Source organism: Ruditapes philippinarum, unplaced genomic scaffold, assembly GCF_026571515.1.
Source record: "Ruditapes philippinarum isolate M1 unplaced genomic scaffold, ASM2657151v2 ctg15_1_1_1_1, whole genome shotgun sequence".
NCBI classification, from domain to species: domain Eukaryota; kingdom Metazoa; phylum Mollusca; class Bivalvia; order Venerida; family Veneridae; genus Ruditapes; species Ruditapes philippinarum.
In genome coordinates this window covers 292,079-310,840 of record NW_026864228.1, presented here as the reverse complement: position 1 = coordinate 310,840, position 18,762 = coordinate 292,079, and the positions used below count along the sequence as shown (strand labels likewise).

Sequence of the window (18,762 nt, the reverse complement as noted above, 5' to 3'; positions counted from 1 at the left end):
GAACGGAGCATTACTTTTGAAATCGATGCATGGTTGACGAATAAAGAGAGCTATATGCTTCACGGCGATACAGTTCAAGCTTTATATTCGTTAATAGCTATATATGCGGCGTAACAGAGCTATGATGTTCAGTTATTTGTCTAGAACAAGGCAACGGTGTTATTGTTAAAATATTTAAAGATATATAACGAAAAATATGCAAAAACAAAATTGGGCGCGGCCATAAGCGTTGACCCAATGTTTCCGTAAACTCCGCCCCTGCAACCCCCACCCAACATGCACACACGCACACGCATGTATCCCAATAGAGTACTTCTTGTACCAGAATTATGTTTTTTAATGTTTTTACTATGTGTCGTAATATATTGAAATATATAATATAAAAAGGTCAGTAACAGAATGAATGAATGAGCTAATTTAAATTTCATATTTAGTCAGTAAATAAATAAGCTAACTTTACGTCTATACATACCTCCAGTTATACACATAACGTAAGATTCACCTTAGATTTATATAAATTATGACTAATGATGTTTACCAGTCAGTAATCCACAATAATGATTAAACACAATAACTTGTATGCAGTGATGTACATTGAACCACGGTTTCAAATCAATACACGGTTACAAATTCCACTTGAGTCTTATGTCAGTACAGAAACATTAAACTTAATTCACAATATCAAGTATCCGAATATTTTCTGTATCTGTCAAATAATATAACTGTCAACATTTGAATTCAAAATAGGGCACATTTTATCAAATTACTCATACGTGGATAATTACCTTCCGTACTGCGATTTCATTGGTTAATAAGTTCGGTCGATATCGGAGATCGAGAGATCAAACGTGTCGCTTTAAAATTGTCATTGAATGCCAGATAATAGTTTGGAACTTGCATTATTTTCCGCATCAATTTTGTATGGAGAATGAGTCATGTATCTATACTTGATATCATGTGAATCAGCAATTAGTTTGTCTAATAATGGCCAAGATGTCAAAGGGGAGTTAATAGTACACACTATAAAATTAATTAGGATTACCTCTCTTATATAGATTTTCTATAAAAAATACATGTAAAATGTAGTACATTGTTGGACATCAATTTTCACACAAAAATATGTTACGAAGTGTGACATACGTGAGATTACGTCACAGAAAGTGTGTCAATTACGGCCAGACGAACATATAAACGAATGTGTTACTATAAAAGTGAAACTAGAACTATCAATACCCCCGCAAGACTGCTTCGGAAATGACAGAATACCTACATGTAGCTTGTAAAAGAATGGTTGTGGGCAATTAAAGATAGATGTGGTTCTTGTACGTTGCCTTTTCTTTCACTGTGGTTGACCATTGATGAAGTTTTATTGAATTACTCTGTAATATGTCCAGAAAGACTTACGCTTCTTGGGCACTGTACTTCCTCTCATTGTGCTTGACCATTGTATAAAGTTCCATTGAATTCTACACATTAGTTTTTAAGTTATGCACCGGACAAGGAAAAGTAACAAAGGGCAATAACTCTACAAATACTGAAGATGGAGTTGAGGTTATTGTACACTGCACTTCCTCAAATTGCGCTTGATTATTGTACAAGTTAAATGTTGATGCTGCACATCAAAGACGCCGTCAAATGATGTGAACAGTCAATCAGCATTGAAAATCGTTCTCTATTACAGTTGAATATCCGAAGCACACAATCTATTTTTTCTCCAAGTTCTTGGTATGTGCCCGTTGTTTAATAATTAAGTTGCATATTTTTGTGAAAAAGTAGAACTAAATGCATAAATTCACAAAGTAATGCCATGTCTGAAATTCTTACATGTTTGTCTGTTGCAACAAAGATTGAAACGTCTGGTCGAAGCAAAACAAATTGGATAACAAGAGCCATGTCAACATGGCCATCCCCCGCCGAATGTGTTTGCTCATTGGAAGAATGTATATGTAGTAGAGCAGAATAATTCCATTTTAAGAGGTCTTTTGGTAATAAAAACTGATGGCTGAAGTGATTACAGATTTGAAACCTATGTGAATACTGATGGCTGAAAATAACAAAGGGCAATAACTGAAAAATAATGCAGGGTAGGTTATCATTCGTGTGTGCTGCACCCCTCCTCAGTAAAATCTATCCACCTATAAAGTTTCAAGTTGATACCTCAAATACTTTTGGAGATAAGCTCCGGACAAAATAGTATGAAAAAGAACATTGGGCAATAACTCAAAAATTATATAGGGAAGAGTTATCATTCTTGTGCACAGCATTCCTCCTCAATAAGATATATCCTACTATGACATTTCATGTTGACATCTCAAACACTTTTGAGTTATGCTCCACTCAGGTGAAAAATTAAGTATGAAAAATAACAAAGGGCAATAACTCAAAAATTATAAAAGGTAGAGTTATCATTCTTGTGCACTGCACACCTCCTGAGTTAGATCTATGCACCTATGAAGTTTCAAGTTGATACCTCAAATACTTTTTGACATAAGCTCCGGACAAAATAGTATGAAAAAGAACAAAGGGCAATAACTCAAAAATTATATAGGAAAGAGTTATCATTCTTGCGCACAGCATTCCTCCTCAATAAGATCTATCCACCTATGACATTTCATGTTGATATCTAAAACACTTTTTGAGTTATGCTCCACTCAGGTGAAAAATTAAGTATAAAAAATAACAAAGGGCAATAACTCAAAAATTATGAAAGGTAGAGTTATCATTCTTGTGCACTGCACACCTTCTGAGTGAGATCTATGCACCTATGAAGTTTCATGTTGATATCTCAAAGGCTTTTTGAGTTATGCTCTGGACAAAAATTAATTTTGAAAAGGGGAAAGGGCAATAACTCAAAAATTATGCAGGGTAGAGTTATCATTCTTGTGCACTGCACTTCTATCCACCTATGAAGTTTCAAGTTCATACCTCAAATATTTTTTGAGATATGCTCCGGACAAAAATGTCGGACGGAAGGACGGACGGACTGAAGGTCTGACGGACGGACGGAGACTATTTCTATATCCCCCGCGGGATATCAAGTAAACTTGAAATGATTGGTATTCTTAAAATAAATTCAAGACAATTTGTGCCGAGAATATGTCCATTTAAATATTGGTACGAATTGCATAATGTTCGAATTATTTTGAGGAATGTTCTGCAGTGATCTCAGCGTAACCGGTGCGCAGAGATTGGTGTACTTTCTTAACGGTTGAGGGAGAACCGCCTCTCTGATAGTGCGCGTGGTTTAGGCTTTGTAACTTGTAATTTAATGATTCGATCAAAGTTGTGCCCCGTCAACGAAGACTAAATGCTAGCATACGGAGCGATTTAAGGCGGAGCCGAACTTCAACAGAGGCGGTGAAAATTAAGTAAGTGACACTGCCTCAGTCGTTACCTCTCTCTCAACAGTTAAGTTTAGAACGACCGACTATAGACTGGCGCATTGGCACGTTATTTATTATGTAGATAAAATTAGATAATGATAAAAAGAGTATGATATTCCCTTAAAGCTCCCTTAAAGCTCTGTGACATGTTGTACATCAGAGAGGCTATTTTTATTAGAAAATGTGAAAGCAGTGTGATTTTGCTAAAACAAAAAAATACACAAAATCAAGTCATTGCTGTATGGACAAATGCATATCTACTAAGCTAGCGGCGTCTAATGAAGTTGTTTTGAATTCCAATCAGTACTTTTTCAAGTTATGCTCCAGACAAGGAAAAGTATTTATTATAAAAAACATTAATATCGTGAATATTGACATTCAATTTCGTCCGATTAAGTCACTTTCGTATTGTTCAATGTGGACAAAAGTAAGATATCAGAACAGGTATATAGAAATTATGAAAATACATTGATATTAAATCATCATAATAATTTTTTTTTTTGAAATATATTTTATTCATTTCTGAAAACATGCGTCTTTCAGCGCTATATTTGACATTTTTGAAGTCACTTTCGTATTTTTCAATGTGAGGGAAAGGAATTAAGATCTTTTAACTTGTGTAATGCAAATAAATGGCGATTAAATCATCATAATGATTATTTTTAAAAATAAATATAATTGATTTCTGATAATGTACGTCTACAAATTGCAATTTTAGTAAAATGTTTATTTGATATTTTGTAAGCCACTTTCGTATTTTCCAATGTGAGCGAAAGGAAGATCTCTGTACTTGTGTATAGAGATTATGCAAATAAATGGCGATTAAATCATCATAATAATTATCTTTGAAAGTAAATATTATCATTTTCTGATATTATATACGTCCACTTAGTGCAATATTAGTAAAAATAATTTCAATTTAAACGGTATATTTTATAAGTCACTTTCGTATTTTTCAATGTAAGCGAAAGGAAGATATAAGAACTTGTGTATAGAAATTATGCAAATAAGTAGCGATTAAATCATCATTATGATTATTTTTGATAATAAATATAATTATTTTTTAATAATATACGTCTACAAACAGCAATTTTATTGTAAAAGTCTATTAAAACGTTATAATTAATATTTTAAAAGTCACTTTCGCTCACTTTCGTCAAAAAAAAGTCACTTTCGTATTTTAGGCAAACCAATATATTTGTGCAAGTCCAACGCCGCCTTGCACTTCCGACTTCCCTTCGCGGCGTGCACGTCGCTCGGAAGGCATAGGTCACACCAGATGGGTGACCTAGTTAGGTCACTTAGCTGGTGTGACCTAACCAACGGCGAGGGGTGTGGCCCTAAAGAGAGCTGCTGCTCCCGGAAGAGGTGCCTTTCCTCTATTGTCAATCATTGTTCAAGAAGCGAGGAATTGGGTCCTAGAGAAGGTCTACGACGAACGACAGCATGAAAAGACCTCCGTCGCGGCTCTACGACATCGACGACGTTGCAGGCGAATAAGTCCTCCGTTGCAGGCTCTACGACCAGCAATCGTAATAGAGGCCGACTAGTCTGGGACATATGGGAAACCGGCGCCCAGTATAAATAAAACCTAAAACAACAACAAAAGCCGCCTTGCAGTAAGATGACTACTGTATCAATACAGTGACTGGCTTTGTCGAAAATATGTGCTAAATATTTTGGAAATTAATATTTATTGACTTGAAGATAAAATATCAACTTTTATGCCCCCTTTAGGGGTGGGGGGAGGAGAATTTAAACGTTTTACTTGTCCGTGCGCCTGTGCCTGAGTATGTGCCTTATCCCTTATTATCACTTTATTATACATTTCTATAGTGGTACGTAACCTCCAAAAATGGTACATATAGCAGTGGTACGTAACCCCCATGGTACGTAACCTCCAAATTCCCGTCTGTTCCCCCCCCCCCCGACGAAATTTCGTTCGTCAGCATTATGTTATTGTGCACCTGGGATTTCGCTTGTCGATTCGGGCAGTCATGCTAGAGTTATTGCCATTGACTCATAGGTGTTCGGCGCGTTGATTGGTCACTCCCCCCGGGCCAACCCCCACCCCCTCACCCACTCTACAACCCTCCTACCTCTCAAAATCATGTAAACTGCAGTATTTTTCATTTTAAACATGTTTTTGGTATGACCCAGCGGTCAGGTCTCTGTCGAGTTACACTTGTGGTGACTTTGAGATTACATATCTTCTTAAAACTTGAAATGATCGTAATGACAGCTTTATTTCCTTTAAGAGTAATCAATTCCCTACCATTTGGTACCAAGATATTGAAAATTGGTGAAAAAATGTTGGAGTTATGGAGTTCATATTAAGATGAGTGCTGAAAAATGAGCGGCGAGTTGCATACCTTTACTAAATATATATATATCATTTTTTTATTTTTTGTGGGAGATGAACTTAATTGAATTAAAAGCATATACCAAATATTAAAACATGTTTAAAATTAAAAATACTGCAGTTTACATGATTTTGAGAGGTAGGAGGGGGGGGGGGGGTTGGCCCGGGGGCAGTGACCAATCAACGCGCCGAACACCTATGCATTGACTTAGTCAAGGAAATTGTCAACTTGTGTCGAGTGTAGCATCAACAGTATTTGAACTAGCGGCACGGTCATTAATGTAGATGTTCACCTGAGGTTTGGCTTGTGGATTCCCGCAGTTATGTTAGTGTCCTTCACTTAGTATAAATTTGCAATTTATACTTGTGTCGCATGTAGCCAAAACAGTATTTGACCTAGGATCTTGAAGCTTTACGTGAATATTAGTCAGTGTATGAAGTTGTGTACATTGGGTTTCGGTTGTTGATTTCCAGCATTTATGCCAGAGTTATTGCTCTTTACTTAGTCAAAATCAGCAATTTTCAACCTGTCATGCATGTTGTTGAAAAAAAAACAATTGAGCTAGGAGCATATATAATGTTGTGCACGCAATGTTTACATATGGATTAGCACAGTAATGCCAGAATTTTTTCCCTTTATTTACTAAATCAGAATTTGAAATTTTCAGTGTTTGAAGCAGAGTTAAGAAACCTTACAAGAATGTTGGTCAGCAAATGTTGTTGCGATTTGGGATTTCATTTGTGAATTTGATTAGTGTTATCATAGTTATAGCCCTTGACTCAGGGAATATGGTGTGGAAGGTGGGTAGTGCGGGCATATATATGTGTCCTATGGTTTTAATAAAATTAACTGCCATGTAAAAGATAAATATTCGACTTTTTTAAGTATTGAATTTCATGATTTTATAATTATGATTTACAAAAACTCGTAAATTTATAATCAAATTAATAATTATAAATATCCAAACAAGAGGGCAATGATGGCCCTAGATCGCTCACCTGACCAATCAAACTCATCCGAACAATTACCTAGACAAGCATTCTGACCAAGTTTCATGATAATTGAGTCAAAAATGTGACCACTAGAGGGTTAACAAGGTTTTTCCATATTTGGGCGGTGTGACCTGTTCGAACTTGACCTAGAAATCATCAAAACAAACTTTCAGACCAATTTACAGCATTTGGATCAAAACAGTAGCCACTCGAGTGGTAACAAGATTTTTCTATTTATAGCTCCGGTGACCTAGTTTTTCATCTGAGATGAACCATGTTCGAACTCATCAGAGCAATGACTTAGACAAGCATCCTGACCAAGTTTGATGATAATTGAGTCAAAAATGTATCACTAGAATGTTAACAAGGTTTTTCCATATTTGGGCAGTGTGACCTAGTTTTTGACCCCAGATGACCCATATTCCACCTTGACCTAGAAAGCATCAAAACAAACTTTCAGACCAATTTACAGAATATTTGGATCAAAACAGTAGCCACTAGGGTGTTAACAAGATTTTTCTATTTTTAGCTCCTGTGACCTAGCTTTTCATCCGAGATGACCCATGTTGGAACTCATCCGAGCAATTACCTAGACAAGCATCCTGACAAAGTTTGATGATGACTGAGGCTAAAATGTGACTACTAGAGTGTTAACGAACAAATGTGGACGAACAACGTACGACGGACATCCAACAATCCTAAAAGCTCACCCTGAGCTAGCTCGACAGGTGAGCTAAAAATCAATTAGTAAATCGGAACTAACCAAAAAGCTTCTGAAAAATTATGAGTCTCAGGTCAATATTGCCAAACAATACTTATTTGCCAAGCATAAACACAATTTACATAATAATATCCTACAAAAGTTATTCTGCATGCAGAAACCAATAATAACACTTTAACATTGCTATAAAGTGGGAATAAATCTATCAAGAATGAGTGAGTTGATTGCCACCAATTTCGAACTTGACCTGAGTTTGATATAACATTAGTTTTCCTTGTTTATTTTAATAGGTAGGTTTAGTCATACTTGTAAACCTTAATAATACGTCATGGCAGATATATGTATCACGTAACAAGAAAACGACAAAACAAGCAAATACAGTTATATTATGATACTCTTTAATGAAGAAGCATGTTAGATATCAGCAAAGTCCTACTTAATTGAAAAATCTGATTTTTTTTTTCGCACAGATAAATTGACAAAACATGTAGCATTGTTAAGTGTGAAAGGCAGAATCACACATCAAAGCCACAAAAAAATGTTAAGCTACTATGGAACGCCATTATCTGATGTTGCTGCACTTGTTTTATCTTCATTATCAGTACATAATTGTGTATTTAAGCAGCAGCATCAATACAGCTATAGCATTTTCATCACATGTACATAATTATTATTATCATCAATAGTATTATTATTATCACCATAATCGTAATACATCAATGTATCATCATTATCATTTTCATCATCATCATTAACATCATCATCATCAACAACAACAACAACAGTACATCATCAAAGTAACTATCATTATCATCAGTACAACATCATCATCAACTGAACATCATCACTATCATCAATTTTAAATACTCAACACATATTCACAATAAGTGCCTCATTTTTTAAACAATTGTTTTTCTGATGTTTTACAATGTGATACTAAAAAAATATATTAAGTGAAGTTAATCCAACAAAAAATATGGTCCCCATTCTTTGCATTAAATTCAGTACAATATTACGTAGGGCTTCATGTAATTCAACGGTGACAATGATGATGGAAGTTACGAGTATGATAAATATGATTTTGATGATGAAAATTTTGTTCAAGAATTATTTTGATGATGGAATTAAGTACTAATGATAATGTAGATGATAATCTTAATGATGATAGAGGTTATAATGGTTTGATCACGATGATGATACAGTATGGGTCTTTTTATAATGATATTTATTAATGCATGTTAAGATGATTTTTCATGATGACGTTGATGATAATATAGTGGTGATTATTATAATTGAAATGATAACAATTTTTGAGCATGAAGTGCTCATGGTTTAATGTTGATGACACTTCAGGGTGTGATTGTAAAGGCATTTTTCAAATTTATTTTGTTTTAATAAATATCATATAGCTAATTACTAAAATTTAAAATAGTATGAAAAATACTATATTAAAGACTTAAACTTACAAAATTCAAATACATTCAATTCTGCTTAACCATTTAAAGTGTGCAAAACATCAAAACATCAAATAAATTAAAATGAAACAATGTCAAGATAATAGGCTACAAATGTAGTTAAAGACACAAGAGCGATCAGTGATCATGTTTCGCCTCATGATGGCCAATTGCATGTTGCAGTTACTGTGAAGCACGAGACAAAAAAATCATTAACATGGTCATAATGCGCTTTTTATTCAAGGGTAACAACTCAGCTAAATCTCATACAACCGGGAAATCCATGAAAAATGCACAAGAACTTAAGCTATCAATCAAACCTGTAAAGTATCATTGCATTAGTGGTATAAGAGCAGAAGACTGGACAAATTTCAAAAATAACAAATGTAGTCATGATAGTTATCATTTGTGTTACAATCCATCCATAAATGACAACTAAATAGTCCCTGTGTCTTCTGTTTTATCTTAACTTTGACCTCTCTATGTGACCTTGACTTTGGTAGCAGGGACCTGGATTATGCGCACAATACTTAGCTTTTCAATGGTGAACATTTGTGCTAAGTTACACTAAAAGCCCCCGATGAATGTAAAAATGAATATATTATCATAAATTACATGTTTCTTACCTGTAGTCATGATAATGACCATTATTTTATGTTTCAATCCTTCAAAAAATGATGATTAAATGGTCCAAATACACATTTTCATATTTTTATCTGAACCTTGGCTGCAGGGACCTAAATTTTGCACATAAAACTCTGCCTTATAATGGTGAACATTTGTGCCAATTTATATTGAAATCCCTCTATGCATGTAGAAGTTTTGCTCCGGACAAGCGTTTTCCAATGACATGTGTGACCTTGCCCTTTGACCTAGAGCCTAGTTTATGTGAGCGTCACAGCTTCTCATAATGGTGAACATTTCTATGAAGTTTCATTAGAAATCCTCCATGTGTGTAAGAGATATGCTCTGGACAAAATTGGACCCCACCCACCCGCCTGCCAGGGGCGAAACTTAGTCTATGATACAACCAGTTTTTCAAATGGGCATATGAATATCATTAAAGGGCTACAACTCAGACAAAAATCATTGAACCAAAAAATGGCGAAGATATGTACAACAAGACCTGGTATTGATCATTCCTGTAAAGTTTGGATGAAATTGCACAAGTAGCTTCTGAGGAGTAGTCCAGACAAGCTTCGTGTTGCTGGCAACACAAAAAAAACCCAATTTAACCCTTTTTTATTCAAGGGCCATAACTTGGCAAAAAAATATTCAAACTGAAAACCTGTGTAATATGTTCAAGTACTTGAGCTACAGATCAATCCCGCCAAGTTTCATTGAAATTGCATAAGTGGTACAAGAGGAGTAAACTTTTCAAAATAATAACTCAAGACAAAAATCATTGGACCGAAAATGCCAATGATATGCACAACTAGACTTAGTACTGATCATTCCAGTAAAGTTTGGATGAAATTGCACCAGTAGTTTTTGAGTAGTCTGGACAAATTTTGTGACGGACGAACAGACGTACAGTTCCCAGAGGTACTTGTATGACTAGGAGAACAATAGGTAACGTAACACTTTCTTTGATCCTATTCATTCCATAATTAACTTATGTGGCTAAAAATGACTAAAACGATCAAAAGAAAAGTCACATATAAGTACCAATTCGTAACTATGTTTGAACAGACAAATAGATGGACAGGCAGATGATGGAGAAGTGATCCCATTATGTCGCCACTACTCTGTATGCATGTATTATAAAATAACTAAATTAAACTGCGTATTAATTGTACCACCAAATAATGTAAAATCATCATGTTCAACTTATTCAAACACTGTCTTATACCATATCGTGTTACCTTGTCCAAATGTGATTCTGACCAAATTTAGTACAATGTAACCGGTAACCAGGCATGGTTTGCCAGCCTTAATGGACAAAATCATGTCCATATTTCTTCGCCATTTACAATTTATGCATATAGTTGCACCATAAGGTATATCACAGCAACTCAAGACAATATTATAAATACAGGACTGTTTGAAGGAATGTTTGACAAAATAAGAGCGTGAAGAAAAGTCAACGCCGTATTTTTACAAGACAATGATTATAATATTCAGACAAGTTAACAGTACGTTTTGACATGATACCACAATTATATGTTTGACAAGTCAGAACCCTGTTTTGACAAAATAACACGAAAGTTAAAAAAATTTAAAACATGATTATAACCAGTTAACACTGCATAACTTAACTCTAGAGTTTAACAAAATCAGACAGCGCTTTAACCTTTTACCACATGAGCATATTGTGAAAACTGGCCGTTTTCATTGAAAAGCCTCCTGTTACAAGTTCAAACTGCTATAAAACTATGAAAAATGCTTCAATACTAATACAACTTGGCACAAATGTTGACTGAACCATAAACCTCTGTAATCTTAAATTTCCTGTTACCATGGCAACGGGGGGACATCTCAAAATTGCGAAAAATCACTATTTTGCATTGTTTTTTTTCCAATCAAAACTGATTTCAAAGTGCTGCTACTTCTCAATGCATTGAGATAGAGTAAAAGGCTTTTCAGCGTTGGTTACATGTTACCTTAAGATCGACCTGAGGCCATTTTTAGCCTGTCACAGGTTCAAAATTTTCTTGGCGATGAAAGGGACTGCCGCCCCCCTTCAAACCCCCCAAACAGAAGGCAACCCCCTGATGTATCATTTTGATGGGGGGGGGGGGGGGGATGCCGAAAAAGTGATCACTTTCTTTAACAACATTTCTCCAATGAAAAACAGTGTTTGGGGCCTAAATAGGCCATTTTTTCACCGTTTGAGGTCTCAAACACGGGGGTTCGACAACATAACATTACTGTTTCACATAATAAGTCAATACGACATTTCCATAAGATACTACGGTCACTTGACATAGAGAGACTGAATTTTGACAAGTTAAAACTGCATTTTGACAAAATAGCATGAATTTTTAACATAATAAGACATGGTTTAGACCAGTCAACAACACATTTCAACAAGATTACCAAATAAATGTATTTATAATATTTAGGCAATTATACGTACACCGATATTGACAAAATAACCCAGCAGTTCTATAAAAAGACAGTATCTTAACACAAAGTAAAACTTCCTAATATCAACTTGTCTGTCTAAATGCTTTTGACTTTAATTCTTAAAGAGTTTAAACAATCATTGTTAACATAGTAATAAGAATAATAAGACAAAGTTTAGACAAATCAGCACCACATTTTGTCGAGATAAAACTACTGTTTCACATAAGACAGTGTTATGACTAGTGAACATAATATGATGTCAAGACATATTTGACATAATAAGACACTTTCTAGGGAATATTTAAAAAGAAATGTAACAACTTGAGACAGCTTATTGCCTTTCATAAAGTTCGCTCTTAACTGCTGATTATATTGTTTGTTTTAAATTGGAATAATCTTATAACTAACAAGAATATTCCAAGTAAAAAACTTATAAAATATATATAACAAGTTAAGACTTATTTAAGACATTTTTTATATTTCTTCAATGTTCTATTAAAATGTCACTAAAGAGAAGTCAAACGTTTAAAAATAATTGTATAGTTTTTAACATTAATAAAATGAAATAAAACGTCCATAAAATGAACTTGATTTAAGTTGCAGTTTTTTACTTTTATGTCCTGGTTCTCAAAACATGAAGTAGTTTCACAATTTTCTATCTATAAGTCGCTAATAATTAAACACTGTATTCTTTTAAAAAAACAGTGTAATCATATCTTTTATTACAGCAATTAATAAGGACATAGTAAGCAATGATCATTTCATTTATCATTGTTGTTTCTTTGGTTGTTTTTTTTTTAATTCATATTCAAAAGTAAGATGTATATGAAAAAACTACAGATATGGAAATTAGTAAACCAAAACAAATAGGGTTGAGAAAAAAATGCTGTTTTAAGACAATGAAATTAAGCGCTACAGTTACAAAGTATGAATGCTGTCACTTATCTGATACCTTCAAAAATTGTTTAATCACATTAAAGCATATATCTAAGCAGATTAAATTTGTAAGTAAAGACGCTATTTGTTAAATGATGCAAGGAACACATAGTTTATATTTCAAGAAGAAGTTCTTCAAGTTCTTCTTAAATAGTTCCTTGTTATCAAAGTAAATCTTTACTTCAACTACTGAGCATAAATCTTTCCCTGCATTATCCTGTCTATAATCAAATTTCAGTTTCTGCATCTTCAACAAGCTCATAGTCCAACAAATGGGCAAATATTGAACTTTCCTTTCCGTGGACAAAACGCGCTATGACCTTTAGAACTATAGCTACATTTCCTGTTGGAATATTTCCTTCCCATGTAAATCCCAACTTACGTTTAAGATGATACCATATATCACCAACGACCACAAACACTTCTGAAGCCTGAGGGATGTCAAGTCTGAATGTGTATCGTTTATTTGTCATCAAATCTCCAGACACAGGTTCGTGAAGTGTACACCTTTGCCAACGGTGATATGTCTTTGGGAAAACCATCACAGAAGGGTTTGGTTCCTGGCATATTATTAGATACCTGTAGGCACAGTCTAAAGACTGATCTGTTGATGACATCTCAGTATGTGTCGCGTAAAGAGAAAATATATAAAACCCTTCTTTAGGACAGCGGATCATATAAGTAGCTCCAAGCTCATTTCTTGACTTTAAGAACACATACCTATCTATGTCATTTACAGCACCCTCCTGGGAGTCATAGTACTGAAATGTGTGAGTTACTTTCACGTCTTTACCCATTTTGAATATGATCTCTAAATAATCACTATTTGAGACAATTAATGGATCAAGTTGATTCTCTGCGATAATTCCAAGATTCTCCATGACTGGTGTTGGGCCGAAAAATGGGACAGGAGGATATGAAGGAGCAGCAACGCCCATGTTCTGGGTACAATTTACCATGAAAGAGCATGCGCTTTCCAAACAGTCTGACTGCCAATAATCACCAGTGTAGATGGAGAAGTAGTAAAATCCTGGTCGAGGTACATTTACAGTAAATATTACCTCATTTTTTACATACCTAAGTAAAGTTCTACCATCTAAATTTGATGTACTGCTTGCCTTATCAGCACATTCAAGCAGGGAACCAAATCCAAGAATTTTTGGTGCAATAATTCTTACTTCAACCATTCCTGAGTCTGTTGTAAGCGTCGCACCATAGTTTGAATAAAATCTTAAACCGTAGTTGAAAAATGGTGACTTCACTACAGGTAAGTTAATAAACTCCGAGAAAGGAAGTGGGATATCCAATAGCTGCCAACTTGCGTCGTCTGGATAATGTTGATAGATATAATCTTCCGGATCTGTCAGGAAATCTTATGAAATTCAAGCCTAGCGTACTTGTGGACATTTACACGAAGGTCATCTTTAGTTCGGTTAATTTGTACGTGCGGATCCATGTGAAATCAGATAACCCCGCGCAATTTTGACACCCATATCAATTTGAACAATGCTGTTGTATGAGGCTCTACAGACAATGCCAATGCAGAAATAAATCTAAAGCCTGGTTTTGTGTACTTTCAAATTTTAAATTTATTTAAATTGCCATGCAACCAGATGCTATGAAAATTTTTAAAACTAACTAAAGATCAATCTGAATTTGTCTCATTACTAATGGTTTTTCAAGAAGATAAAATAAGCTTATAAACCAATGGAAAATTTCATATACAAAACCGATTATTAACTGTGAAAATAATAAAGGAAACAATAACAAAGAAAAAGCAAAACAGACACCATAGACAGAGCATTATATGCCCAAAAAGTGTTTTTTTTAGTAAGGATGAAGCATTTGAAGACATGGAAATATTTCATATGAATATCATATTATGAATAATTGTGGAAAATGAAGTAGAGATAAAAAAAGATACCATTCAGAAAGCTCCTTCAAAAAGCAATCCTCCTTTATAGCTGAAGGACCTTAACATATATATATACAATTGCTGTTTCCAAAGCACCACCATCAAGTTGTTATCTTGTAAATAAAAATGCTACGACGGATGGACGGAAAGACGCCAGGGGTATAACATATTATAAGCAAATTTTTTAGGGTCCATAATTAATGTACTCAATATAAGTGATCATACATGTGAACTTTTTTGATGATCAAGTGGGAGATTTTTCTTCAAAAAGAGGGAGATTTTAGAATTTGCAAAGTTCTGACATTAAAAAAAGGGAGATTTCTTTAATTTGTGAAAATACCCCTTATTTTAAGAAAAATCTTAGAAAATATGTCTGCAGAAAGTGGGAGTCTCCCGCTTAAAGTGGGAGAATCAGATGTAGGAGTGATCATCCTATGAAGTTTGACAGTTGTAAAACTGTTAACAATATTAAGGTCATTTGATATTTACCTTGGACCTAAATGTGACCCCAATGTAGATATGGATCTTTTATTCAATATAGGCAATCATCCTGTGAAGTTTGAACACTGTAAGCCAAATGGAACTTGTGTTATAATCCAGAAAGCACAATTTTCAGTGTTAAGGTCATTGTGACCCTGACCTTATGACCCTTAAATCAATAGAGTTTATGTATTGGACATGGCTGTTCATCCTATAAAATTTTACACCTGTAGGTTGATAAATACTTAAGTTATTGAGCAGCAACCGTTCTATAGTTTTAAGGTAATATTGACCTTGACCTTTGACCTTGTGACCCAAAAATTAAGAGAGGTCTTCTATGTAATATTGACAATCATCCTATGAAGTTTGAACACTGTGGGCCAAATGGAACTTAAGTTATGATCCAGAAACCACAATTTTCAGTGTAAAGATCATTGTGACCCTGACCTTTGACCTTATGACCCTAAAAATAGGAGGGCCCATGATTGTATTGGACATGGTTGTTCAACTTCATCCTATAAAATTTTACAGCTGTAAGTTGATTAATACTTCAGTTATTGAGTGGAAACTGTTTTCAGTTTTAAGGTAATAGTGACCTTGACCTTTGACCCAAAAATCATTAGGGGTCTTTTACTCAATATGGACAATCATCCTATGAAGTTTGAATATTGTGGGCCAAATGGAACTTAAGTTATGCCTCGGGAAACCAAATTGCTAACGGACGGATGTCCGGACGTACCAACTTTTGATATTTAAGAGGCAAATCAGCTCATAAACTACACCTGGACCAAAGTCCATAAGCAAAATTAGCTCATAAAAACAAAAAAATGGGTCAAAGACAGAAAAGGCCGGGTTGCATTTGTATACCAAATATCATGAGGGTGTGATGTTACAAAAAATGTTTACCATTGACCATTAATGTCAAAAATTTAACTAAGTCGGTAAACAGGAAGTGGATGAGCGACAGACCTGAAATCGAATCCCACAGTATGGGACCATGAGGCAATGCTGTATGCTAAATATCAAGAAGCTGTGATAAGTAGTTGCTGCGAAAACTGTTACAAAAATTTCCTCCATTGTCCATTAATGTCGGAAATTTAACTAAGTAGATAAACAGGAAAAGGATGAGCGACAGATTTGAAATCTAATCCCACCGTATGCAACCCTATGTCAATGCTGTATGCCAAATATCAAGAGGCTGTGATGAGTAGTTGCTGAGAAAACTGTTACGAAAATTTCCTACCACTGACCATTAATGTCGAAAATTTAACTAAGTTGTTAAACAGGAAGTGGATGAGCGACATTCACAAAGGGCCCAAGATCATTGTTACTGTACATCTGGCAAGTATTAAAGCATGTCAACTCACGCTTTCTATTTTATTTTTATTTTTTAATCAATTTTTAATCAGGATAACAGTTTGGCTATTAAACAACTCAAAAAAGCAAAAACTACAGAGAAGAGGGAAAAAGAACTTGCTTGGTGGAACAGTAAATATCATGACTAACTTTCCCACCAATTTTTTAACTTTGATGGGCAAGTAGGCAATTGCTTATTTATAACACTGTTTTGGAACAGTAAATATCATGACTAACTTTCCCAGCAAATTTTCAACTTTGATGGGCAAGTAGGCAATTGCTTATTTATAACACTGTTTTTTTGTAAAGTACAAACATTTTTATTTGTTACTGTATGAGGTAAGGAAGTACACAATTTTTTTAAGGAAGTTTTTTATGGAAATATAATGGTTCTATATGATGTATGTGTTGGGCATTTAAACAGGAAATTTTGTGGTTGCTTGGTAAACTCTATAGACTTCTGACAGAAATGTAGATAATCTATGTCTCTGTTTCTGACAGAAATGTAGATAATCTATGTCTCTGTTTCAGACAATTTAGTTAGGGTATTTATTTTTGAAATCATTGAACTTGTTGAAAATCATAAAAAAAACTTAAGGGTCAGAAGATTTTGCTAGGTACAAATGTAGGGTACGGTTACCCTTAAGCCACAACTATTTTTAGGCCAAATAAAATGTTCAGATAGAGTGGGCACCAGAGTAGGATCACTTACATTCTGTTTGCTAGCTAGATGGCAAGAATCCAAAAGATCATGCATACAGTGGTGAGGGGAAAGTGGTTTAAAGTCAACAATTTTAACATGGTGCTCATGGTAGCCTCTATAATAATATGTCTGCTTGTATTGAAAATAATACATGAAGTGGGTTAACAAGTATTTGAGGAATGTGACTAAAAAGACAAGAGTAGGTTGAACCGGGTGATGCTCCCTGAATAGGTTTTGTACACAGAAAAGTTTACCTTGTGTAGTTTTAGAGTTATGTCCAGGACAAAGTTTAAAGTGGAAAAAATAAACAAAGGACAATAACTCCAAAATTAGGCAAGGCAGAGTTACGGGTCTTTTGCACTGCATTTCTATTTAATGAAATCTATCTACCTTTACAGTTTCATGTTGATATCTCTTATAGTTTCAGAGTTACGTCCCAGACAAAGTTATAAAAATGAACAAAGGGCAACAACTCCAAAATTAAGCAAGGCAGAGTTACGGTTCATTTGCACTGCACATCTATCGATGGATCTATCTACATACAATGTTTCATGTTGATAAATTTTATTGTTTTTAGAGTTATGTCCCAGACAAAGTTCAAAGTATAAAATTGAACAAAGGGAAATAACTCCAAAGTTAGGCAAGGCAGAGTTATAGTTCTTGTGCACTGCTCTTTTTCCCAATGAGATCTATCAACCTACAAAATTTCATGTTGATACCTCTTGTAGTTTTAGAGTTAAGTCACAGACAAGTTCAAAGTGTGAATATGAACAAAGGGCAATAACTCCAAAATTAAGCAAGGCAAAGTTATGGTTCTTGTGCACTGCACAATATACCCAATGAGATCTATCTACCTACAAAGTTTCATGTTGATATCTCTTGTTATTTTAGAGTTATGTCCAGGACAAGAAAAGCGGATGGACGGACAGACAGATAAAGCTCACCTTTCAGGGAGCATAAATATCTTAGTAAGAAAAAGAAAGAACATTTTTTTTAGTTGGTATTTCAAACAATTTATTTAGAAAAGCTATTTAAAGGTTTTTCTAATTTTAGCTGTCGAGGCCCCTTAAAAAAGGGACCAATCACATTAATTTGAGCAAACTTGAAAGAAGAATGCATTTGTGAAAAAATGCTGTGGGAACAGAACACATAAATATAACAGAAGTAGATTTTTTTTGTTACTATACAATTGAACTTTGCCATAATGCAGTAGTGTCTAGTGAATTTAGGGGTCAAGGTCATATTTCAGCATGTTAATTCATTAGACACATGTGCAGATGTGTCTAATGTTAAAATACAAAGGCCATAGTGCAATAATTGATTCAAAAATAAAAGAAGATTTTATTGACCAAAAATAGGTATGTGTATAACATAGCTGTATTAAACTTTG

At 34.4% G+C, this 18,762-nt stretch overlaps 2 protein-coding genes across 4 annotated transcripts in view; both read right to left on the bottom strand.

Moving 5' to 3' along the window:
• Positions 1 to 921, bottom strand: part of LOC132724913 (hillarin-like) — a 48,790-nt gene extending 47,869 nt beyond the window's left edge. Inside the window, exon 1 of one of the 3 annotated variants that reach the window (XM_060709901.1) lies at positions 786 to 921. The gene's annotated coding sequence lies outside the window, so the exon portion shown is untranslated. The other 2 variants (XM_060709899.1, XM_060709900.1) reach the window with 2 other exon arrangements.
• Positions 922 to 7,835: 6,914 nt separating this feature from the next.
• LOC132724921 (hillarin-like) overlaps positions 7,836 to 18,762 on the bottom strand; it is a 48,544-nt gene continuing 37,617 nt past the window's right edge. Inside the window, exon 7 of the mRNA XM_060709910.1 lies at positions 7,836 to 14,290. Within this exon, the coding sequence (XP_060565893.1) occupies positions 13,146 to 14,290 (1,145 nt within the window). The 3' untranslated portion in view covers positions 7,836 to 13,145. The remainder of the gene's footprint in view (positions 14,291 to 18,762) is intronic.